The sequence below is a fragment of the Rhineura floridana genome, chromosome 2, assembly GCF_030035675.1.
Source record: "Rhineura floridana isolate rRhiFlo1 chromosome 2, rRhiFlo1.hap2, whole genome shotgun sequence".
Taxonomy (NCBI): Eukaryota; Metazoa; Chordata; class Lepidosauria; order Squamata; family Rhineuridae; genus Rhineura; species Rhineura floridana.
This window is the reverse complement of record NC_084481.1, coordinates 10,609,799-10,636,024: the sequence shown is the minus strand read 5'-3', so window position 1 is coordinate 10,636,024 and position 26,226 is coordinate 10,609,799. Positions and strand designations below refer to the sequence as shown.

At 45.1% G+C, this 26,226-nt stretch overlaps 1 protein-coding gene across 12 annotated transcripts in view; it reads right to left on the bottom strand.

Annotated features, from left to right (window-relative positions):
* Positions 1-26,226, bottom strand: part of HDAC4 (histone deacetylase 4) — a 247,008-nt gene that overhangs the window by 111,960 nt on the left and 108,822 nt on the right. For 11 of the 12 annotated variants that reach the window (XM_061607760.1, XM_061607759.1, XM_061607767.1 and 8 more), the window contains 5 exons: positions 24,285-24,416; positions 21,574-21,686; positions 3,255-3,371; positions 2,964-3,162; positions 1,052-1,290 (listed from right to left, as the gene is read on the bottom strand). In XM_061607760.1, coding sequence (XP_061463744.1) covers positions 1,052-1,290; positions 2,964-3,162; positions 3,255-3,371; positions 21,574-21,686; positions 24,285-24,416 — 800 coding nt within the window. The remainder of the gene's footprint in view (positions 1-1,051; positions 1,291-2,963; positions 3,163-3,254; positions 3,372-21,573; positions 21,687-24,284; positions 24,417-26,226) is intronic. The other variant, XM_061607766.1, reaches the window with a different exon arrangement.

Below are 26,226 nucleotides of genomic sequence, written 5' to 3'. Positions count from 1 at the left end.
CAGTGGCTTGTGTAATCATCTTGTCTTGCTATGTTCTATAAACAAAGTGCTTTTTCTCCCCTTAATTGTCTCTCCTTTTCTCACTGGAAAAAAATGTATATGAGTGGCCAAAGCTTCAGGCTGATATAATTCATTGTCGTGGTGGCTTTAATCACAGAACAGTAATAACCTATCAAATGAAACCACAGCAGTTTGAAAGCCAATCTGGTTACTGATTGTTCTCAACTGTAAGACGCCTATAGAATGCACGGACAGAAAGGGAGGATTGGGAATAGGTAGAGTGGAATGGCATGGCTTACAAGCACACATGTAGAAATCAGTATGTTCATGCACTGTGTCCCTTCAATTAAAACTATCAATATTTTGAATGATTAAAACAATTAAGAGTTAAGACCATGCATATGTGCATGCACCCAGATAAACATTTATATACACAATGAATACAAGAGAATTTTGCCCTTTATATAGTATTGTGCAATTCTTACTTGTGCGTATATAAAGAATCGAGCATATCACAGATGGATTTAGAAATCAACTTTATTATCTTGCTCCCTCAAAAGGTTCTTGGAATTTCAGACATTAAACACATAATTCTTCCAGCCTTCACATACTTCATAAATATTAATATAGCACCCTTTTAGGAGAAGAGGCAAAGAAAGAGAGCAGCAAAGGCCTTAAGGAGGAGTCTTGTCAGGCTTTCAGCTGGGAAGAGAACTCAACATTCCCAGGTGCCAATCTAGTATTCAGAACAATTCTTTCACACCAAATGGTATTCTCGTGAATGAATTAAGTAAACATACACTCCTCACTCAGATAGCTGGTTTTCAGTGGAATCCCTTTCATTTCCAACTACGCAGCTTTAGGAAGCCACATTTCGTACACTTTTCTAATGTCTAATTTTTCCTTGCATTCTCCAATATGATCCTAACAGTAAGCAATCCAAAGATGAAGACAAATTGACATTACATAATTATATTATATGAGAGCAAAGCCATTTCTAAACGGGTACATTAAAATTGCATGAGTAAGAACCAGCAATCGGCATACCTACCTTGTTAATGTGCAGCTGCTGCTGCTGAAATTGCTGTTTGTGTTTTTCCAGGAATTGCTGATGTTGTTGTTGGATCACTAATTGCTGAAGGGCCTGCGCATTCTGAGGAAGAGGAGCAGACTGTGTGCGCCCCAAAGGGCGGTGTTGCCGCAGTTTGTGTATTGAGGGAGAGAGCCGATCTGCACCCACCAGGGACTGCGCATGGAGGGGGAGTGCCCCTAGTCCTGAAAGATACCAGTCTGAAAATAATATGGAGGAAAACAGTGGAGAAGAAAGAAGAGGAAGGGGGAAATAGCTTTTGAGTAATGCTCACGGCAACAATGTGTGCTATTAAGCCAGCCACCATGTTATGTTGTGCCGCTGAAATTTTCTTAAAACAACAGATACAGAGATAAACAATTAGACAGTTTGTTGCTGGCTGGAGGTCAAGATAAACTGGATAGTAGCATAAAAGATAGGCGAGAGCTGTCCTGAAGACAATTTTTTTCCCAAAAGCAAGTGTTGTCACACTCCATTGCAAATGTCAACAATCAGCCTATTTTCAACTCAGCAGACACCTTTAATGTTTCCCGCTTCTATTGGCACAGTTTATTATCAGTCTACTGTGCAGAGTGGACAATGAATTCCAGAAACTCTAGTATTTTTCAATAGCATGGAGGGGACATAAAAAATTGCCAATTTTTAAAGTGGTATTGAGACAATGGGTAGAAAGCTCTCACAATCCTTTATAGCACAAGAACCCAAGGCAACTCAGTGTAATTAACAAACAGTGTAAAAGCCCAGTGTCAACATGACACATTCTCAGACAAATGCCAGAGCTCCAGGATCCACTGGTGCCTGTCTGTGTGCCTGGCTAGCTGGGTGCCAAAAGGAGCACTGTGCAGCTCTAGTAAGCTTTCATTTTAATTTGTTCCTGACACAACATTACTCCAGTGCAACACTACATCAGAAGCATGGGGGGATTAAAATAGTGACTTTTTTGATCACTGCAGCTACACGGCATTACACTCAGCAGTGAGCAGTTAAGGACAAAAAAAATGAAATGGGACCTACCTGGTCCAGTGCAGGCATCCTACTTTCTCTCCGCCAGATAAGTACTTTAACATTTCCCTTGCTGCTCAGCACAGAGGGCAGCACTACAGAGCTGCAGTGAGCCATGATATTAATTCCTCCCCAATGTCCTTGGACACAGTGTCACTCCAGAGCAATGCCACATCTGGGGCACTGGGAGAAATTAAAACGGTACTTGCTTGCTGCAGCCTCTTGACACCACTATCTGTGCTGTGAATGCTCACCAAGTCACCTGCAAAGTCTACCCTTTCAAGACAGCGTGTGTCCATCTTACTCTCTTCTTCCCATATCCACCATGGTCACAAATTATCTCCTGTGAGTATTTGTTATCTGTATTCCCTTCATATAGAGCACCTTCGTCTGGTTTGGATGTACATCTCCCAACTTGAGATTTGCACAAGCCTAGTGTGCTCCATCTTTGTATCAGCCCTTCCCTCCTTTTTTGACATGCTGCAATTGAAGTCTTCATGGATTAACTAACCATTGATCTCCTCACTGCATTCAAATCAAGGACCGATGGTTATTAGGGATGGCCACATCAGGATCTGAAACCATCTGCACAATGTAATTCCAGATTCTGGTTTGTTCCAATTCTGGAACCATAGGTTCCCAGGTTGGACATAATGGGATGTCATGATTAATTAAACCAGGGAAGACTTCAAATTGCAGCACAATGAGAAGCAAAGCACCAGTGTGAGGACAGAGCACACAGACACAAGGCTTGTGCATATCTCAGTTTATTAAGCCGAGTTATGTACATCTGATACCAGCCTTTGGCTTTTGACACCAACTCGGAGGAATGCACACATTCTTTTTCAGTGTAAACTCCAGTTATGCTCACCTGGGACTAAGGGGTTTTGCGCAGTTGGTTGTTCCAGTAAGACCATGTGTTGAAGAAGAGGGTTGTGTGCAGCTCCCCCATCCCTTTCCACTGCAGTGCTGCTCAAGTAAGGAGTGAGGTGGGTGCCAGGAAATAAGGAGATTCGTTGTTGTAAGGGTGGAATAGCAAGTCTTTCAGCATCCTGCTGTCCTGATCCCCCCTGCAAGCATATAACTGGTAATACATTTGAGCTTATGAATGGAGTTAATATAACCACAAAAAATCCCAAACTTTACATTAAGCATTACTTACACTGGATGGGGCAGTTGCAGGTAGTCCTAACGTTATATTTGGCAAGGAAGGAGATGTGTACAAAGGAAGCTGTGTTACCGAGCCTTCACGATTCACAAGTCTATGAGCCAGGTTGGTCTGCAAAGAGAATCGAAATTGTTGCCTCAGAAGACACCTCAGAAGACAACACCATTACATATGAACCACATACTTCATGTATAATCACTATTATCAAGGAGTAAAGGAAACTAATGTTAAATACAAGGGTAACTGAATAGCAATAAGAATTCTTGGTCATCAAACTGTATTGAGTCTTCCTCACAATAACTCTACAAGGCAGCCTAAACTGAGAGAGCATAACTGGTAAAGATTATCAATGACTTCTTCAGTACTATGCTGCTAACAACAGAGCATGAGATTCTTCAGTAAAGAAGAGGTCTCATCAGGTCAGCGGTTCCCAAACTTTTTTCTCCACAGACCACTTGAAAATTGCTGATGATCTTGGTGGACGACTTAATTATTTCTCTGCTTGTTGTAGCAAATGTAATGCACTGCGCTAGATGTTGTACTGTTTTAAGTACAGACTAATTCCAACCTGGGTTCAGGCTCGGCCATGGGACCAAGCTGGCCTGGTCATCCTGATACATAATGTTTAATGAGAGCAGGACAAAGGAAGTGCTACTTTGCTCCTGTTTCTTTATCCCTACATCTTTCAATACTGTCAACTATGGTATCCAGTTCTATGGGATGGGAATTGGGGGCACTGTATTACAACGGTTCTGGGCCAAATCCAGAGAAAAGCATTAAGAGAGTGCTTGCTGGGCTCCTGACAGTTACATCATGGGGTGCTGCAGGACACTATTTTATCCCCATTGGGAATGGTCATTAGGAGATTTGGGGCAAAGTGTCATTATTCTAGTGACATTCAGATATATTTCTCCACGACATCAGGATCAGGAGAGGCCACATGGGTCCTAGACCAGCACCTAGATCAGCCTTTCCCAACCAGTGTGCCTCCAGATGTTGTTGGACCACAACTCCCATCTTTCCTGACCATTGGCAATGCTGGCTGAGGCTGATGGGAGTTGTGGTCCAACAACACCTGGAGGCACACCGGTTGGGAAAGGCTGACCTAGATGGAGTGATGGGCTGGATGAGGTAAAATAAACTGAGCTTAAATCCAAGCAAGGCAGATGTGCTGTGGATGAATGGCTCCCATGTCCAAGAAATTGGCTAACTGCTGCCCTGGACATGGTTGTGCTCCCCCTGAAGAAGTAGGTATATAGTCTGAGGGTATTTCTGGATCAAGCTTTGTCACTATAGAAGCACCTTTAATTAGCTACGGCTGGTATGACAACATTATTATTATTATTATTTATTACATTTGTATACCGCCTCATAGCCGAAGCTCTCTGAGCTGTTTACAACAATTAAAAACAGTAAAAACAAATATACACATTTAAAAACACATTTTAAAAAAAAAAAAACAATTTAAAAACACATGCTAAAATGCCTGGGAGAAGAGGAAAGTCTTGACCTGACGCCAAAAAGATAACAGTGTTGGCGCCACGCGGACCTCGTCACACACATCATTCCATAATTTGGGGGCCACCACTGAGAAGGCCCTCTCCCTTGCTGCCAGCCTCCAAGCTTGCCTCAGAGTAGGCACCCAGAGGAGGGCCTTTGATGTTGAATGTAGTGTATGGGTGGGTTCGTGCTGGAAGAGGCGTTCCATCAGGTATTGTGGTCCCAAGCCGTGTAAGGCTTTATAGGTTAAAACCAGCACTTTGCATCAAGCTCAGAAACATACAAGCAACCAATGCAAGCAGGCCAGAATCAGTTTTATATGTTTGAACCGTCTTGTCCCTGTTACCAATCTGGCCACTGCATTTTGCATAAGCTGTAGTTTCCGAACCGTCTTCGAAGGCAGCCCCACATAGAGTGCATTGCAGTAATCTAACCTGGAGGTTACCAGAGCATGGGCAACTGAAGAGAGGTTATCCCTGTCCAGATAGAGGCGTAGCTGGGCCACCAACCGAAGTTGGTAGAAGGCACTCCGTGCCACCGAGGCTACATGAGCCTCAAGTGACAGAGATGGTTCTAGGAGAACCCCTAAGCTACAAACCTGCTCCTTCAGGGGGAGTGCAACCCCATCCAGGACAGGTTGAACATCCAGCATCCGGTCAGAAGAACCACCCACTAACAGCATCTCAGTCTTGTCTGTATTGAGCCTCCATTTATTAGCCCTCATCCAGTCCACTGTCGCAGCCAGACACTGGTTCAGCACATTGACAGCCTCACCTGAAGAAGATGAAAAGGAGAAATAGAGCTGCATGTCATCAGCATATTGATGGCAGTGCACTCCAAAGCTCCGGATGACCGCACCCAACTGTTTCATGTAGATGTTGAACAGCATGGGGGACAGAACTGACCCCTGCAGAACCCTATACTGGAGAGTCTAGGGTGCTGAGCAATGCTCCCCAAGCACCACCTTCTGGTGCCGACCCGCTAAGTAGGAACGGAACCACTGCCATGCAGTACCTCCCACTCCCAACTCAGCCTGTCGTCCCAGAAGGACACCATGGTTGAGAATCAACAGAGTCACACTCCCCCTGTCTCTCTCCCAACAGAGGTCATCATACAGGGTGAGCAAGGCTGTTTCCGTGCCAAAACCAGGCCTGAAACCCAATTGAAATGGATCCAGATAATCAATCTCATCCAAGAGTGTCTGGAGCTGGCCTGCCACCACCCGTTCAAGGACTTTGCCCAGGAATGGAACATTTGCCACTGGCCTATAATTATTAAGATTTTCTGGGTCCAGGGAGGGTCTATTCAGGAGTGGTCTCACTACTTTGACTATTCCTGGATTGGGGTATCTTCACCGCAGTAATCCAGACATTGGTGACTTCAAGATTGGGTTACTGCAATGCATTCTATGTGGGGCTTTCCTTGCACTTGGCCCAGAAACTGCAGATTGTACAGAATGCTTCAGCAAAATTGCCGACAGAACTGATATCCTGTCAGAATATTAACCCGTAATCAAAGATCTGCAATGGCTGATTGCTTGGAATCTTCTTTCTCTGCTTTTTTCCTGTTTTAGTCATAGTTGTTTGAATACACAGAGGGGCTTTTGTTTGGATGTTAAGTACTGAAGCAGCTGTCTTTATTCCTACCGTAGGTTTTATTTGCTTCTCCAAGCACTTGTCTCTATACTGGTCCTCTGGATGAACTCTTTTAAAAGATATCAAATTGATTTTTATTTTCTAATTAATTAATGGTAATCACCAAATTCTTGATTAGTCACCAATGAATTAATTACTCAACAAATTGTACATATATAAATCACAGACTGAATTTCCTCAGATGGAAAAATCACAGGCAAAGTTCATTTGTGGCAGCAGAGACCATCAGGCAAGTTAAATTCATTAGGGCAATTTTACAAAGGGGAATTTTAAGAAACTGCCGCTGGTTAATCCATGTAGAAACAGTATATTGCCCCGTGTTTCCTGGTACAGACAGGAATTAGTAGCTAGAAAAAAGCAGCAATTACTCCTCGCCCCAAAGCAATCTCAGATAGTCATGCACACATTTTATTCCACTTACAAGTTAAAAAACAGTTCACACACTCTTCCCCTTTTCAATAGACTCACTTAAAAACTCCAGATTCAAAGGCCAGAAGAGGTTTAGCGAAAAAACAACCTGTTCAAGCAAGACAGAAAAAACGAACAGAGGCTCCAGGGGGGAGTTTCCCCGAAGCAACCTAGAGCTCTGCCTTTTTTCCACCTCTTCAAGCTACTGGTGGATAACAACAACTCTGCCAATCTTAACACCTGAGAGGGTCTATAGAGAAAGAGGTGGTCTTTCAGATATTTGGGGCTAAGCCTTTTAGGGCTTTAAACACTAATGCAAGCACCCTGAATTCTGCCCGGAAACAAACTGGCAACCAATGAAGCGGTTTTAAAACAGGAGTTATATGAATTCTAAAAGCAAACTCAGCCAGTTTTCTGGCTGCTGAATTTTGGACCACTTGTGAGTTTCTGAGTAATCCTAAATAATCCTATCTGGAAGTTACCAGAGCATGGAATGCTGCGGCCAAGTCATCTCTGTCCAAAAGGGGCTGTAGATGGCAACCAGGAGGAACTGGAAATAGGCACTCCTAGCCACTAAGGCCACCTGAGCCTCAAATGACAATGCTATATTCGGGAGTACCCCCAAGCTATGAACCTGCTCTTTCCAGGGGAGTGCAACCCCATTCAGAACAGGCTCTCTTCCCACCTCCTGGACTCAAGAACCTGGTACACAAAATACCTTCCTCTTTTCAGGATTCCGCTTCAACTGTTGGCCCACATTCAGCCCACCATTGCCTCCAAGCACCTGACTAGCACATCTCCTGATTCAGATGGTACAGTGAGAGAGAGCTGGGTGACATCTGCATATTGGTGACACTTCACTCCAAAACTCTTGATGACAGCTCCCAGTGGCTTCATATAGATGTTAAATAGCACGAGGACACCACAGGAAAGTTCCCACGGTGTTGAATAGCAGCCGCCATAACTACTTTCTGGAAACAGCCCTGTAGGTAGGACCAGAATCACTGAAGAACCACTGACACCTCCAATCCCCACCTCCCTAAGCCACTCCAGGAGGGTACCATAGTCAATGGTATCAAAAGCCACTGAAAGGTCAAGGAAAATGAGCAGAGTCACACTTCCCCCACCTCTCTCCCTAGATGATGTCTTCAGCCTCAGCGACCAAGGCCATTTTAGTACTATGATCAGATGTGAAGCCAGATTAAAATGGATACTCAGTCTCCTGTAAGCATGCCTGAAGCTGGACCACCACCTCCCTTTCAAGCACCTTGCCCCCAAAATGAGATAATTGCCACTGGGCAATAGTTGTTTTTAACACTTCCAGGCTCAGAGAGGTGCTCTTAATGAGGCAATGCACCCCCATTTCTTCAAGGTGGATGGTACCTCCCCCTCCTGCAATGAAGCATTAATCACTCCCTGGACCCACCAAGTTAATCTCCTATGGTTTTCTCTGAGAAGCCAAGAAGGGCAAGGGTCAAGAAGGCAGGTGGCCAGACGCACTTCTTCAAACAGCTTGTCTATATCCTCAGGCCTCAATAATTGAAACTGATCCAGCACAGATTGAATAGACAGTGCACTGGACACCTTGTTCTAACTGTGGCATCCAATTCTGTCTGCATCTGAGGTATTTTGTTCCTAAAGTGCCTTGTGAAGTTGTTACTGCTGCTGAGAACATCAGAGCAATGTTCTCTTGGCTAGATGTCAAAAGCCCATTCACCACTCTGAAATGTTCTGTCAGGCAGCAACTTGCAGATGCAATGGTGGCACAGAAATTATTTATTTATTTATTAAATTTATAAGTTTATAAGAAATAAGTTTTCTTTGCTGCTACCACCACCACCACAGGTGCAATAATGCAACCTCATGCGTGTTTGGTCAGGTTCCAACCATGATTTATGCCACCTACACTCTAGCTATCTACCTTCCTGTTTCAATGCACACAGGTCACTATAGTACCAAGGTGACCTACGTGCTCCACGGCAACAGCACTTAGGAGCGATCATGTCGATGGTTCTAATCATCTCACCATTTCACACTGTGACAAGAGTCTCAACTGGAGCACCAACCATGTCAGCCAGAAAATACCCCAGACCATTCAAGGATCAATCAGATTCCTTAAGTCTGCATGGTCAGACCATCTCAATGGGTCCCCCACTCCTGGCGTGAAGCAGCCACGTTCAGCCCTTATCTCACCAGGGAATGATTTGACCATGACAACAGACTCACAATGAGCCCTCCCAATCAACTGAGTATTACCAATCCACTATATGTCAAAGACCAGGTCAAGAGTACATCCAGCTACATGTGTTGGACAAGTGATGTACTGACGCAGCCCCATGTTTGTTATAGAAGCCATGAAGTCCTGAGCTGGCCCATTTGAGGCAGCCTCGGCATGGATATTGGAGTCCCCCAACACTACTTGAAGGAGTTCTCCAACACTACACCAGACTACCTCCACTAGCTCGGTTAAGGAGGTTGTAGTGCAGCGGGGTAAACAGTACACTAACAACAGCCCTGTTCTGTCTTTCTGGCCCAACACCACAAACAGATTAGAGGTGTTACTTCATCGGTTCTCCCTCATCAGGAAACCTCTCCACTTTGGCGCTGGACTACAGAGCCTGCATCTGACAGTGGGTCATGAGACAGATTAGGGATGTTGGTGTACTGCCCACCCACCTCCCAACAGCCTCTCTGATCAAGCTGGCCAAGGTCATCTGGAATGTCCCCGACAAAAATTCTGTGTGACTTCAACATCCATGCCAAGCCTGCCATTGGACTGGCTTGGGATTTCATTGTGTCAGGTTGTAATCAGCCCGACACATAGAACACGACATACCCCTGACTTGGTCTTTGCTGCAAGTGAGGAGAGAGGTGGTCTGGAAATAGAGTGGGGGACCTTCTGACTCCATTGTCATGGTCAGACCAATTCCTGGTGAAGTTTGGACTCCCTGCAGCGATCCCCCTCTGCAAGGGGGAGGCCATCAAGATGGTCTGCCCCCAGAGATTTGTGGATCCTGATGGATTCTTAATGGATTCCTGAATGCTCTAGTGGACTTTCCAGCAGATAGAGCAGGTAATCCTGTCAAGGCTCTCATCTCGGTGTGGAATGGCACCGTGCAGAGAGCTACTGACACGATCTCTCCTGAGTGCCCTCTCCAGCACCTTGGAGCCTGCAATGCCCACTGGCATTCTAGAGAGCTGCATGTGATGAAACAGGCTGGCAATGGCTACAGCGCTGGTGGCACATATATTGCTTTGAAGCCAACCGAGCACTGGTTAAAGTGCATAACTGCATCTATGCTGTGGCAATAAGTGCAGTGAAGAAGTCTCACTTTGCGGCTTCTATTGCATTTTCAAGTATTCGTCCAACCGAGCTTTTCCGGGTTGTCCAGAAATAGCTCTCACCTGCTGGTGCGGACAGGCCCCTGGAGGCAACAGAGGCCTGCTCTGACTGTTTGGTCCACCATTTTGTGGATAAAGTCACTCAACTTCACAGCAATGTAGATATTGTCACTGGGGTTACAGTCCCAGCTGAGGTGTCCAATGTTACGTCTCTTCCAACTTTGTGGAATCAATTTAAGTTTGAGGCCTGACGACATGGACAGGGTGCTTGCAGGAATGCATGCAACTGTGTCTCTCGATCTCCACCCATAATGGCTGCTGAAATTGAGCCAGAGCTGGGATTGATTGGGTGGGTGCAAGGTGTGGTGAATACTTCCTTGCATGAGGGGGTGGTGCCTGCTGCCTTAAAAGGAGGTGGTAGTATGGCCACTACTGAAAAAGCCAGCCCTGGACTCAATGGATTGTAACAATTATCACCCATCCTAAACGCTTCCTTTCTGGGAAAGGTCATTGAAAGAGTAGTGGTTTCACCACTGCAGACATTCTTGGATAAGACTGATTATCTGGAGCCATGCCAGCCTGGGGTCAGGGCTGGGTTGGGACCAAATCAGCCTTGGTTGCCCTGATGGATGACCTTTACAAAGAAAAGGACAAGGGGAATGAAATCCTTCTCCTTCTCCTCTATATCTCAGCAGTATTCAATACCATTGCAGAGAAGCTACATGAATTCTTTCCAACTGTCTACACAGTGGAGGATATAGGGCAGATCGCTGTGCCTGAACTAACTTTTGCAAGAAGGAGTCTTAGGAACCGAGGTAAATTGTGGTGACAAGAGATGAAATTATAGGATTAATAGACAAAATAAAAACTTAACAAATTGCCAGGTCTGGATGGCATCCACCTGAAAGTTCTCAAAGAACTTAATTGTGAGGTTGCTAATATTCTAACAAAAATATGCAACTTGTCCCTCAGATCTGCCTCCATACGTGAGGGCTGGGAAGTGGCCAATGTAACAGCAATATTTAAAAAGGGATTCAGGGGGGAACCTGGAAATTACAGGATGGTTAGCTTAACGTCTGTCTCAGGAAAACTAGTAGGAAGTATTCTTAAAGATAAAATAACAAAGCATACAGAAGAGTGAGCCTTGCTGAAGCAGAACCAGTATGGCTTCTGCAAGGGTAAGTCCTGTCTCACTCACCTATTAGTTTTTTGAGAGTGTCAACAAGCATATAGATAGAAGTGATTCAGTGGACACAGCGCACTTGGACTTTCAAAAAGCTTTTGACAAGATACCTCACCGAAGACTCCTGAGTAAGCTTAGCAGTCATGGACTAAGAGGAGAGGTCCTCTTACGGATCAGGAATTTGTTAAGTAGCAGGAAACATAGAATAAATGGACAGTTCTCCCAGTGGAGAGCTATAGAAAGTGAGATCCCCCAAGGATTGTTATTGAGACCTGTCCTTTTTAACTTGTTCATAAATGATGTCGAGTCTGTGGTGAACAACGGGGTGGCCAAGTTTGTTGATGATACTAAATTGTTCAGAATTATTAAAACAAAAGGGGATTTTAAAGAGCTCCAAAAGGACCTCTCTAAACTGAGAGAATGGGCGGTAAAATGGCAAATGTAATTCAATGTAAACAAATGTAAAATTATGCACATTGGAGCAAAAATCTTAGTTTCACATATAATGATGTGCATAATTTGCATAATATAATATCACAGTTCTTGGAGTCTGAACTGGTTGTGACTGACTAGGAACAATACCTTGGGGTTGTAGGGTGTAGCTCAATTAAGATGTTGACCCAGTGTGCAGAAGCTGTGAAAAAGGCAAATCCCATGCTAGGGATTCATTAGGAAAGGTACTGAAAATAAAACTGCTGGTATCCTAATGCTATTATACAAATACATGGTACAGCCGTAGGGAATATTGTGTACAGTTCTGGTCACCTCACCTCAAAAAGTAAATTATAGAGCTGGAAAAAGTTCAGAAAAGGGCAACCAAAATGATCAAAGGGATAGAGTAACTCCTCTAAGAGGAAAAGGTGCAGCATTGGGGGCTTTTTAGATTAAAGAAAAGGTGAGTAAGAGGTGACATTATTATCACAGAATCACACAGTTGGAAGGGGGCTACAAGGCCATTGAGTCTAGCCCCCTGCTCAATGCAGGAATCCAAAATAAAGCATACCTGGCAGGTGGCTCTCTAGCTACCTCTTGAATGTCTCGTGTTGCAGAGCTCACCACCTCCCTGGGAACTGGTCGCATTGCCATACTGCTCTAATAGTTAGGAAATTTTTCATGATGTTCAGCTGAAATTTGAGCTCATTATTCCGTGTTCTGCACTCTGGGACAATCAAGAAGAGATCCTGGCCCTCCTCTGTGTGACAAGCTTTCAAGTACTTGAAGAGTGCTATTATATCTCCCCTTAGTCTTCTCTTCTCAAGGTTAAACATACCCAGTCTCTCCTCACAGGGCTTTGTTTCTAGTCCCCTGATCATCCTTGTTGCCCTCCTCTGAACTTGTTCCAGTTTCTCTACATCCTCCTTAAACTGTGGTATCCAGAACCAGTGCCATAAGCAGTGCTGAGTAGAGGGGAACCAGTACTTCACGCAATTTGGAAACTACACTTCTACTAATGCAGCCTAAAACAGCATTTGCCTTTTTTGCAGCCACATTGCATTATTGGCTGATACTCAGCTTGTGATCAGCAACAATTTCAAGATCGTTCTCACACGTAGCCTTGCTGATCCAAGTATCCCCATCTTATAACTGTGCATTTGGTTTCTTTTTCCTAAGTGTAGAACTTTGCATTTATCCCTGTTATATTTTATGCTGTTTTTTTCCAGCCCAACACTCCAGCCTATCAAGTTCACTTTGAACTTTGTTTCTGTCTTCCAGGGTATTAGCTATCCCTCTCAATTCTGTATCATCTGCAAATGTGATAAGCGTTCCCCGCATCCCCTTATCCAAGTCATTAATAAAAATGTTGAAGAGTACTGGGCCCAGAACTCAGCCCTGCAGTATCCCGTTACCTTCCCACAGTTTGAGAAGGAACCATTAATAAGCACTCTTTGCGTATGATTCTATAGGCGACTGTGGATCCACCTGACAGTTGTTCCATCCAGCCCACATTTAGCTCGCTTGCTAATCAGAGTATCATGGGGCACTTTGTTAAAAGCTTTGCTGAAGTCGAGATATATTATGTGCACAGCATTCCCAGTCTACCAGGGAGGTTACCCAATCAAAAAATTAGATGAGTCTGCAGGATTTGTTCTTGACAAATCCATGTTGGCTCCTAGTAATCACTGCATTATTTTCAAGGTCCTTACAGATTGACCTCTTTATAATCTGCTCCATAATTTTCCCAAGGAATGATGTCAAGCTGAATGGTCTGTAGTTCCCAGGTTCCTCCTTTTTGAAGATACAAGTATATAAAATTATGAGTGGTATGGAGAAAATGGAGAAAACCTTTTCTCCCTCTCTCATAACACTACAGCTCATGGACATCCAATGAAGCTGCATGCTAGAACATGCCGGACAGACAAAAGAACATACTTCTTCACACAGCACATAGTTAAACTCTGGGATTCCCTCCACAAGACGTAGTGATGGGCCACCAACCTGGATGGAGTTAAAAGAGGATTAGACAACTTCATGGAGGAAAAGGTTATGGTTGGCCACTAGCCATGGCTATGCTCTGCCTCCATAAGCGGAGGCACTATGCTTCCAAATACCAGCTGCTGGCAACCACAGGTGGGAGAGTGCTCTTTGCACTCAGACCCTGCTTGTGGATTTCTCATGGAGAATTGATTGGCCACTGTGAGAACAGGATGATGGACTAGATGGACCACTGGCCTGATCCAGCAGGCTCTTCTTATGTTCTTATGTACCACCAGCCATTGTATCCTTCTGGACTGACTCTGCGAGATGGGTTCAGCAGCACTGTGTTCCTACCTGCAGGTTCATGTCCAGAGAGTAACATTGGGAGTGTGCTCTTCAGCACTCTGGTGTTTACACTATGGGGTGCCACAGGACACTATTTTGTTCCCAATGCTATGAACCGTCTATATGAAGCTGTTGGGAGTGGTCGTTAGAAGAGTTTTGGAGCAAGGTGACCTCACTGATCTATTTCTCCATTACATTTAAACCAGAAGAGGCTGTGCAAGCCCTAGTCAGGTGCCTGGATGGAGTACCAGAGTGGATGAGGGCCAATAAAGTGAGGTTGAACCCTGGAAAGAATCCTGAGTCCTTGTGGGTGGGTGGTTCCTGTGTCCAAGACACAGATCAATTGCTTGTTCTAGAAGGGACTGCACTCCCTCTGAAGGAGCGAGTATGCAACCTGGAGGTACTCCTTGATTCATTTCTGTCGCTAGAGGCCCAAGTGACCTCTGTAGCCAAGAGTGCTTTCTAGAAAAGAGAGGAGACAGGCTCCAGTGCTAAAAAAGCTATGAGGCTATATGATAACAAATTTTCTATCTCTCTGCAATAAATAATCTTCTCTGGTAATACTGGGACTATTAACTGTACAGCATTATTTATTGCAGAGACACAGGAAGAAAAATAGCTTTTTGAAGCAGTTTTTAGTTCTGGTGTACAAGATAAAGGTTTCTGTTGTTGTTATTGTTTAAAAAAAATTACAAGCATTCACAGCTCCTGACAAAGGAGCTTCAACTCTGAAACAGGTTGAGCTAAATAAACATGCCAGAAAGCACCAGAGCCTGTCTCCTCTCTGTTCTAATGATCTTGGTGCTTTCCCCCATACGAGTGCTTTTTCTACCAGCTTCTGGGTGATACACCAGCTCCAACTGTTCCTAAACTATGACAGCCTGACCACAGTGGTTCATGCACTGGTAACTCTAAGACTTGATTACTTCAATATGCTTTACGTGGAGCTGCCCTGTCTGGTCCAGAAGCTGTAACTAGTACAGAATGCAGCAGCCAGAATGCTCACAGAAGCAGATTGCTGACAACGTGTTGCCCTGCTGCTGAAAGACCTGCAAAGATTACCCATTTGGGCTGGTTCAAAGTACTTGTGTTAATTCACAAAGCCTTAAACAACTTGGGCCCAAAGTACCTTAAGGACTGTCTGATCCCTATGCTCCACCTTGATCACTGAGATCCTCTGATGGAGTACTTCTGGTGGTTCCCAATGCTCCTAATGTTTGGTTGTTCTTGCTAGGGACCAAACCATTCGTGTGGCAGGCCTTATCTTCTGAAAACTATTTTGTTTAGACAGCCTTTGCAATATGAATTTTTCTTTTTAACCAACCAGTATTTACTTATATATTTTATTGTTGTTATTAATGCTGTCTTATTATAATCTTGTATTATGTGTACCACCTTGATATACTTTTATGAAAGTGCTGATTATAAATCAATAAGTTTTAAAACTGAAAATACCTAATAAACCTACCAATAAATGGAAGCTATATGCACAACATTGAAATCACATCACCACCAGTGCTTAAAACTTCAAATATTACCAGCTTTCATACTCAAATCTTTCTTTTTCTTTTTAACTTTCTTTTTGAAACTTCAGTGAATCTAAAACTTTTCCTGCACATACAAAGCCCATAAATAGCATTAAGCCACTGTGATAAAATGGAAAGTTGGACTTACCGTGAAGTGTCCTTCTGGTCAGCGGAGAATGGAGCAGACAGGAATGGGTTAACTCTCCTGGAGGCAGAGTCAGCACTATAACACAAAAAGTTTAGCTGGTGGCCAGCCAGAAGGGGAGGAACCTTCTCCCGTTCTCCAATTTGCAACACAGCTGTAAAAAACTGAGCACTGAGCAGCCGGCCACTTCACCTACATGAACTTGAAACTTGAACAGAGGATAGAATAAGAACAAACGTTAACAAATCAGCACACAGTGCCAGGAAGGGATGAAGGAAGCCCTTACTACTCTATCCAGAGGGTGAGCAACCGGCGGTCGCCAGAGGGTTTCCAGAGAGGAGCCCTCCCCACCCCACAGCCTAGGTTTTGCTGCAGGGTGGGGCTGTCTGCTCCACTCTCCACTGACCAGAAGGACACTTCACAGTAAGTCCAGCTTTCCATTCTCGGTCAGCGGAGGAGTGCAGCCAACAGGAATGGGATGTACCTGAGCAGTGACCCCCCCTTTACATTCTTGGGTGGGAGCAAACCTAGGCCACCACCCACTGAAGAACCCTTCTGCCGAAGGTAGCTTCAGCAGAAGCAAATTTATCCACCTTGTAGTGTTTGATGAAGGTGGATGAGTGAGCCCAGGTGGCAGCTTTGCAGATTTCCTGCAGCAGGGCATCCTTGTGGAGCACCGCCGTGGTGGCAGCCCCTCTGAGTGTGCAGTGATCCCTGGAAGGGGAGCTCTCCCTTTTGCCTGATAGGCCTTAACTAGGCAATCCCTCACCCAGAGGTTGATGGTGGACCTGGACACCTTTAACCCCTACACCCCTTGTTTAAAAGACACGAACAGGGCCTCAGGCCTCTTGAACGGTTCTGTGTGGTCCACGTAGATCCGAAGTGCCTGCCTGACATTGTGTTTGTGCCACTTCTTCTCCCTGCGATGGACTTGGTTGGGGGAGAAGTTAGGCAGAGAAATGTCCTGTCCCCTGTGGAATGAGGAATTGACCTTGGGTAGAAAATTGGGATCAGGGTGAAGAACCACCTTGTCTGGATGAAATATGCACAGCTCCTCCCAGATGGAGAGGGCCCCCAGTTCCCCCACCCTCCTGGCTGAGGTGATTGCCACAAGAAAAACTGTCTTGAGGGTGAGGTCCTTGATTGGCATTGAACGTGCCTGGTTTAAATGAATGTTGTGAGAGAGCTCTAAAGAAAAATGAAAGCTCCCAGAAGGGAAACCTGCGTTGCACTGGAGGTGACATCAGGGCTGCCCCTCAGAGAAAGTGTTTGACTCGAGGGTGAGAGGAAATGGAATGGCTCCCCACCGTCGGAAACACACTGCCTAGGGCCTCCGCCTGTCTCTTGAGGGTGTTGGGGCTAGCCCCTGGTCCAGACCGTCTTGCAGGAAGTCAAGAATTGTGTGAATGTGGCATTCCGTGAAATGTTAACTGTTGGCGTCTACACAACCTGTTGAACACCTTCCATGTGAGGTCATAAATTCTCTGGGTGGATTGTTTGTGAGATGCCAGAATGGTGGAAACAACCATCTCAGACAGCCCCTCTTTACTCAGCCACTGCAGCTCAGCCTCCAAGTGTGAAGCTGGAGCCACTCTGGGTCTGGGTGAAGGATGGGTCCTTGTGAGAGGAGATCCAGTCTGGAGGGAAGACACCACGGCGGACTGGAGCTGACGTCCACTAGGTCAGAAAACCATGGTCTCCATAGCCAGTGTGGAGCCACCACTGTCACCTGGGCCTGGAAACCTCTGATTCTGCGCAGCAGCCTGGACAGAAGAGGTAGAGGTGGGAATACGTAGAGGAGTCCCTGAGGCCAGGGGGCTGACAGGGCGTCTATGTCCTGGGCGTGTGGATCCCAACTTTGTGCCATGAACTGGTCCAGTTGGGCATTCACCGATGAGGCAAACAGGTCCATGCATGGGAGCTCCACTTCCAAGTGATCTCTACGAACGCGTCCCTGTGAAGGGCCCACTCTCCCTGGTGGACTTGTTGCCAGCTCAGCCAGTCAGCTTGTGTGTTCAGGACCCCCTGAGGATGTATGGCCAAAATGGAAGCCGGGTGCCTTTCTGCCCACTGGAAAAGCAGGTTGGTCTCCCTCTGAAGAAGGCCTGATTTTTGTGCCCCCTTGTTTGCAGACATGCGATTTGGCTGTGATGTTGTCAGTGCGTACTAGCACACGAGTCTGATAAATAAGACATAGGAATACCTGGAGTGCTAGTCGGATTGCTCTGAGCTCCAACCAGTTGATTGACTGGCACCGCTCCTGCACTGACCACTTCCCCTGTGCGATGCTGGAGCAACAGGTCACTCCCCAGCCATATAGGCTCACGTCTGTGGTGACTATAGAGACTGTTGGAGCTCTGAGGGAAAGGCCTTTCTCCAGATGAGGTAAACATCTCCACCACTGGAGGGACTCCCGCACATTCCTCAGAAGGGTGATGAGCCAGTTCTGAGATGAGGTGATCTGGTTCTGATATGGACGCAGAAGCCACTGCAGGGCTCGAGAGGAAGCGCGCCCACGGCACTGAGTCTATGGCCACTATCATGGAACCCTAGAGCTTAGCCAGTTCCATCAGAGGAGCCAGCTGCCTTGCAGGCACGTGTGCAGCTGGCACAGGAGCTTATCCGTGCGATTGGTGGACAGGAACAGTTTGCTCTGAACTGTGTCGATGACCACTCCCAGATGTTGAAGGCGCTGGGTGGGTATCAGATGGCTCTTGTCCCTGTTGACGATGAAGCCGTGGTTCTCCAGACACTGGATGGCAGTCTGGAGATCCTGTTGCGCAACTGTTGCTAAAGAGGCCCTCACCAGAAGGTCGTCCAGGTAAGGGTATACGTGGACTCCCTTAGTGCAAAGGTGTGCCACTATTGCTACCATTATTTTGGTGAACACTTGTGGGGCCAAGGCAAGGCCACAGGGCATGGCCTTGTATTGAAACTGGTGGTGGCCATGCGCAGAGCAGAGGAAGCATCTGTGCTGCTGGAGAATGGGGATGTGCAGGTACGCCTCTGTGCGATCTATAGATCCCAGGAAGTCCCCAGTTTGAATGGCTTCCGTAATAGACCTGAGCGTCTCCATCTTGAGCTTCTTTGTCTGCCGGAAGAGGTTCAGGAATTTTAAATCCAAGATGGCGCGGTAATTGCCATTGCATTTGGGGACTGTAAAGAGAAGATTCCTGAGAACCACTGATGCTCTGGCACAGGTTCTAAGGCGCCCATCTCGAGGAGATGAGAAATGGCATCCAGGGTTCTCTGCAGCTTCTCTGGCTGACGAGATGGAAGAGCTGTCCTCCATCTGTCCTGCAGGATGGTGGAAAAACCTGGGCCATGCTGGCATCATGCACGGTTTTGCTTGACACTGGGCTTGGGGTTTTGACAATGTTTGTTGCCTCCCCTGCTACTGGAGGGTGTGGAACGGGTGCGCTGGCAGGAGGAATTCCAGGAAGAGTTCCAGGACCCCCGGAACTGGCATGTAGTCCTATAGGTAGTTGGATAGCCCTTGAGACGAAAGGAATGTGAAGCCTTCTTATGGGATTTGTCTTCCTTCCTGGGAGTGGAAGGAAGGGCCTTCTTTTTATCCTTGGTCTCCACCAGGCGGCGCTCTAGAGACTCGCCAAAAAGCTGCCCACCCAAGTAGGGCAGAGTTGCAAGACTGGCTTTGGAGTGATGGTCCACTTCCCACTGTTTCAGCCATATATTGCGTCACCACGCCATATCCAAGAGCTCTTGCGGAGTACTGCAGGCTGTCTAAGGAGAAATCTGCTAGGAATTCAGCTGTTTTAGCCAATTTGTGCAGCCCCTCCCTGACGTGTCTGGCATCGGGAGGCTCTTCTGATAGTAGCGCTTTAGCCCACTTTACCGCAGCCCGTGCCAGGAAGGAGTTGGCTGCCGAAGCTCTCATGGCCAATGCAGATGCTTCGTGTGCAAGTTTTAAGATAGCCCTCACTGCGCCTGTCACTTTAGTCTGAAAGAGTGTCCGCTCCTTCTTTGGGAATACCTGTCTTGGCCCTGAGGGCAGACACAGGCTTGTCAATGGCCGGGACCTGAAGGGATGCCATGGTCATGGCAGGAAGAGCATATAGCTTCTTGGACAGAGCACGTGGAGCTTTGGATTTGGCTGGATGATCCCATTCTTCCTTAACAATGTCCTTTAAGAACTTCTGAAAGGTAATGACCACCTTCTGATCCCCTGACCTGGGGAAGATGTCTGAAGATCCCTGTTCCCCTTCCTCTAGTTCCCCCTCCTGAAGAGATTCCTTAGGAGGGTCTAACTGAAGGTAGGCCATAGCCTTAGAAATCAAAATAGGATAGGAGCCAGGAGAATACAGCCTCTTATGCACCAGGGATGGCATAGGGGAATCCTCCCGAGAGTTCCTTCTTCCTTTTCTGAGTCTGATGTAGCAGATGACAGGAGAGTGCTCTCCCCACAGGAGCCTGGGCTGAGGGAATGGCAGTCAGGTGGGAACCCAGAGCTGGACCATCTTCTGTGTTTATCTTTATGTGGTTTAGGCTTCTGTAAGGAGCCCCTTCTTTTACTCTTCCCCCTTTCTCTAACTGGGCTGGCCTCCCAGGAGGAGGAGGAGGAAGAGGAGGAATATGAGAAGAAATCATGGCAGCGTGCCCTGGAGTGCTTGGAGCCTTTTTCCTATGTGCACGGGCCCAACGGTTGGCTAAGGAAGCCCCTGCCTCCTTCATCATGGCCTTGTTAAGCCAGGCCAGCACAGCCAAACAGGTAGAGGGCTTATCTAGATGGTGAGATTTGGCACGCTTTTTTTCCTGCAGGAGACACGTGTGCTTCTTCCCCTCCCCCCGGCTGAGTAGAAAGGAGCTGAGAAAATAAAACTATTTCAGGCAGGGAATCTAGCATGCTTCCCGCCACTGAGGCGAGGGTGACTAGTGGACTGCTTAATGGAGATGTAGATTCCCCCCCACTCAGGGACTCATCTTTCTCTGCAGAAGCACAAGAAGGGCTGTCTCTTTCCCCAGGCATAGTTAAAATCCCAACTGAAGAGGGAAAAAGGCCAGGGCTGGAGCTGCCCCCTCCCCCCATTAGACAAAGAAAGCTTAGCAGTTTCACCTGAGAACAATGCAGAAAGGAAGCCAACCACACTTAGCGAAGGCCAGTTGCCCCGGGGGGGGGGGTTTGAATCAACAAAAAGTGAAGGACTAATCCCTGCTCCTCCAAGGTCTTAAAACACTCCTGAAAGCTTGTCTCTCCTTGGGACCCTGAAAGAGAGTTCGATAAAAGACGGCAGGGGGAGGCGCGAGACAGATCCCAGCCTCCGTCGCTTCCAGCACCTCTTCAGAAAGAACAATCCCTCTCTTCCTCCCTCAAATCTGGCTATTCAGTGAGGGCGGGAAGTGAAGAAGAGAGGCAGAAATCTGTGAGCTTCGACTGCAGTTGATGATGATAAACTCTCTGAGAAGAGCAGAGAAAATAGCTAAACTGTTCCTGAATCCGTTATGGGGACCCAGGAGGAATAGGCTGACTCTGTTGCTCGCTGAAGGCAGATTCAAAAACTGGACAACAGGAGAAGGTTCATCCCCTTCCAGCCAGCCACCAGCTAAACTTTTTGGGTTATAGTGCTGACTCTGCCTCCAGGAGAGTTAACCCATTCCTGTCTGCTCCACTCATCCGCTGACTGAGAAATGGAAGTATACTTAGGCTTGTCACATTTTCTGTTTATTTTCTTTAAAGTTTCTAACATCTGAAGTAAATTACTTTGCTCGCCATAACATGTAGGTTGGTGTACTGTGGAAAGAAATGCATACAAAATATGTAAAGTAATAATCTTACCTCTGCTTGAATATTTGCAACTGATCCAGTAATTCCATTCTCAGTACTTATGTTATTTGAACTATTGTTTGGAGAACTAGGGCCAGATCCAGGAGCACTATTGCATGAAGAGTCTAAAAAGCATTCAAAACCATTTATTAATGCCACTGCCATACCATCATATTAAAAAATACCTGAATTTTCTCCTTGTTTTCAACAAACAAACCTATCAATTAATTATCTGGATATCTTTCTGAAAAGTGGTAACTATGCAAGCATTCCAAATACACACGATTATACAGAATCATACAATTACAAGTCAAGAAAGTCATTGACAATCTGTGTTAAGATTTATCAATATATCACTGCCAACAGATGTGCTCATATTAGACAACAGGATGTAAAGATCTATTATCCAAGACATGACAATTAAAAATATTTAACATGCTGCTGCATAATTTAGCTAGCATTTATCATTTTCTAGTACATTAACCACAGTGTGGGAGGTGGTGTGGGAGCTGAATGGGAAGGGGAAAATAGGTGAAAATCATCTCTCCCTGTAGTCCATGGGGCATTCATGTAATCGTTGCAATGCATATGTATGGCTATTTTTATATGTAGACTTGCCTTAAGATTTGCAAATGAAAGCTTATAATGTTGTTTTTGTCAATTCTGAGCACCTGCAAGAAGTTCAGCTTGTCAGAGATTGGGACAAGGAACGGTCAATGAGTACACAACCTACACCCAGCTGTGTTTTATCTAGGAGGCTAATGGGCTGGGAAAGGACCATTTGATATACCCTCAAGGATAGTGGCCTTGAAGCTGGTCTAGATAGCTCTAATAAGCTGCACGTGTTAAGGAACAGTAGCACGCGTGCCAGTAGAGGGTGGCATAGAGAGGTCAAGATGACCTGTTTACACCAGAACAGTGTCCTCTTGCGTAAATAGGGTAATCCATCAAGTGCCTTGACACCCTAGATCAAGAGACTGTGACACTTCAAAGATAGTAATTTATTTATTTATTTATTTATTTTATTTTATTTATATACCGCCCTAAGCCCAAGGGCTCTCTGGGCGGTGTACATAAAACAAAGCAATCAGGAATATATAAATACAATAAAACAATAGAATCAAACCAACAAAGGTAAACAAAAATAATCAAACAGTAGCAAAATACAACAATACATATAATAATATGCATTAAAATGCCTGGGAATATAAAAAGATTTTCACCTGGCGCCGAAAAGATAGCAGCGTCGGCGCCAGGCGCACCTCATCGGGAAGACCATTCCATAGTTCGGGAGCCACAACCGAAAAGGCCCTATTTCTAGTCACCACCCTCCGAGCTTCTCGATGGGATGGTACTCGGAGGAGGGCCTTAGATGTTGAGCGCAGTGTACGGGTAGTTTCATATTGGGAGAGGCGCTCCGCCAGGTATTGTGGTCCCATGCCATGTAAGGCTTTATAGGTCAAAACCAGCACTTTGAATTTAGCCCGGAAACAAATAGGAAGCCAGTGCAGACGAGCCAGAACGGGTGTAATATAAGCGGACCTTCTTGTCCGCGTCAACAATCTGGCCGCTGCATTCTGGACTAACTGTAGTTTCCGAACTGTCTTCAAGGGCAGCCCAACGTAGAGCATGTTGCAGTAGCCCAATCTAGAAGTTACCAGAGCATGAACGACTGAGGCGAGGTCGTCACTGTCCAGATAGGGACGTAGCTGGGCTACCAATCGGAGATGGTAGAAAGCATTCCCTGCCACTGAGGCTACCTGAGCCTCAAGAGACAAGGAAGAGTCGATAAGAACTCCCAAGCTACGAACCTGTTCTTTCAAGGGGAGTGTAACCCCGTCCAGAACAGGGTGAACATCCACCATCTGGGCAGAGAAGGCACTCACTAACAGCGTCTCGGTCTTGTAAGATAGTAGCATAAACTCTATTAATCATAGAATGGCTTTGATGCTTAGGTTGATATAGCATAATTAATCATGTATCCTGTCAAGATGCGATGATCTGATGTAAGATAGCAGCTAATGATGTATTCCGTCACTATTGTGATTTGCCAAGATTTTTGCTATAAAAGGCACCCATGAAGCCCAGTTCACTGTTCAGACTGCAAGTGTCTATGCCAGGACCTTGCAGCCCGTTCCATGTTTGTTGAGTATGCCTGTGTGCTCGCTAAATTACTCAATAAACATCTCCTTTGTGAGTAAACCTTGAATCTCATTGATTCCTTGGTACTGAACTTAAATTTGAAGCAGCCCATGGCTGGGGCAGTACACTCCCCTTCCTCCAGCAGCACCTCCACTGAATCTCAGTACCTTCTTCCATGAAACAAAGGAGCCTTTCCATCCATGGACGGGATACTCTGGATCTAACCCTACAGCTCTAAATTATACTAACTGCTAGAGCTGCATGGAATTAAAAATGAATACTTTCAGTTCTGGTGGAAATGTCCACATATTCTAAAATTTTAGGAGAATATATTAACAAAAAAACCAAGCTAATCTAGTGATTGTTTTATTTAGGCTTTTTAAAAACATCAGTAGAAATTACAGCTTTGGAGCTCACCATATTAACTGCTGGCAAAATTACTATAGCTTACTGAAGTTTAATGTAGCTTACTGAAGAAACGACACCATTGCAATTTTTTAAATCTGACATTATATTTATACAATTTCTCCACATATTTTGTAATTTAAAGATATTAAGTTAAAAGCTGCTCAACAACCTACCTGTGACATCTAATGGACGCTTCTTAAGAGTTGTAACTACAGGACCATCTTTTCTTCGTAATAAGGGGCTACTGCGCCTTTCTGCAACCTTTTGCTTTAATCTGGATCGCAATTTGAGATTGGGTTCAGATGCTGGAATAAAGAAAGGGACAAAGGAAAAACTAAACTTATCAAACCATAGGAGCTTTCCAGTAATACTCCTTCTTGAAACAAAGTACATTGATTAAAGACCAGCCCTAACCCTTGCTATACAAAACCTGTAACACTTAACACAGGGCACGCTTACCACATCAGCACTGTATCCCAAAGCGTGGATTGAGTCAACATTTCAGGCAGATATTGCAGAGCAAAATGATTAAATCTGAATGGCTAGTATTCTATTAAATGCATTTCAAATATTGCAGAAGGCCATTCATATAGATAAAAGGATAAGAGATCCAAAATGATAACCAAATCAAGAAAGGACAACCTAAGCACAGTAACAATAACTAAGACTGTAATCTATATATACCTCATCCACTTTCTTTGTCCATCACAGCAGAGTGGAAGTTTCTTCTTTCACTTTAGAAAGTTAAATTCACAAATCAGGGTCTGAAAGAACAATTTGATCCTAGTTTGTTGTAACCAAAGTTGGTTAAAAGAAACTACAGTTCCCCATGTGTGCATATAAAACGGAACTGCAGTTTGTTCTAAAGTGAAAGCAGAGTTTTCACTGTCCTCTCGCATGCAAAGGAGGAGAGGAGGGGGAATGTGAGAGCCCAACGCTTGCCATAGCCAATTCCCAGTCATCTATTCTAAACTACTGTTTGGGTATTAGTCTCAACCAAACCATTGCCTACATGTACTGGAATGAACAGTGTCTTTGCAGCATGATTTATACTACAGAAAACAATAAGTAGTTTTTATTTTTATTTTAGTTGAGAGCCCATCAATATGGCTGACCCCTATCTCTGAGCCAATTTACTCAGAATTATGTCCCACTGACTTCAGTGTGATTTATTTTCTTGGCAGCATGCTTAGGTTTCTTATACTCATTAAGGAACATTATGTTTTACCAATAATCAGGAGTGGTAAGTGAGTGGGGTAGTGCTGCATAGCCATCCTCCTGACACCAGCACTGCTAGCTGGGGCTAATAATAAGTGCTAACAATAATAATACTTATCATTTTCAGTATTAATATTTGTAGTGTTCAAAGCACTTCACATGTTATCTAATTGTTATCTTTAAACAACTCATAAGTTACGTCAGGGGTGGTATTCAGCGAAGCAGTTCCAATAGGACTAGGACTTCTGGCTGCACAACAGAACTTCTCCTCCCTCTCCCTTCCCTGTGCACTCCCTAAATCTGTTCTGGAGTTTTCCCCAACCCTCTGGAACAGTTTTGGGGAGGGTGCAGGGAGAGGAGAGGGAAGGGGTGTTGCACAGCCAGAAATCCTTGCACTACTCCTTTGGATACGGGCAAGTGTTTTATCCTCCATACTGCATATGAGGGGACTCAGGTCAAAAGAGTGAGACTTTGAGGCAGGGATTTCCTTAGTCTCTTCATTATGCTACACCAGCTCTTAATTTAAGTTTAGCAATTTTAAAGTATGCTTAAATTCATTTTTGTATGCCCAGAATCCAGGTTTAGGCAAGCTAAAACCTCTAACTAAATTAAAATATATTAAATGTATAAATGAGCAGCTAAATAACTCAGGCTCTCCTTCACATACCTACAATATATCTGATGCTTTGACACTGAATTGTTGTTTGCATTTAGTATTACTATACTGGACTATATTAGAAGATATTATACTTGACCATGGCTAATGATTAATCCAATGATTAAAAGGAAAAACTGAAAAACCTGCTTGACAAAATTGATTATTAGTTCGGAATATATTTGTCAAAATTTTAATTTTATCATTAGATGGAAAGCTAACATAGCGTATCTGAAATAAAA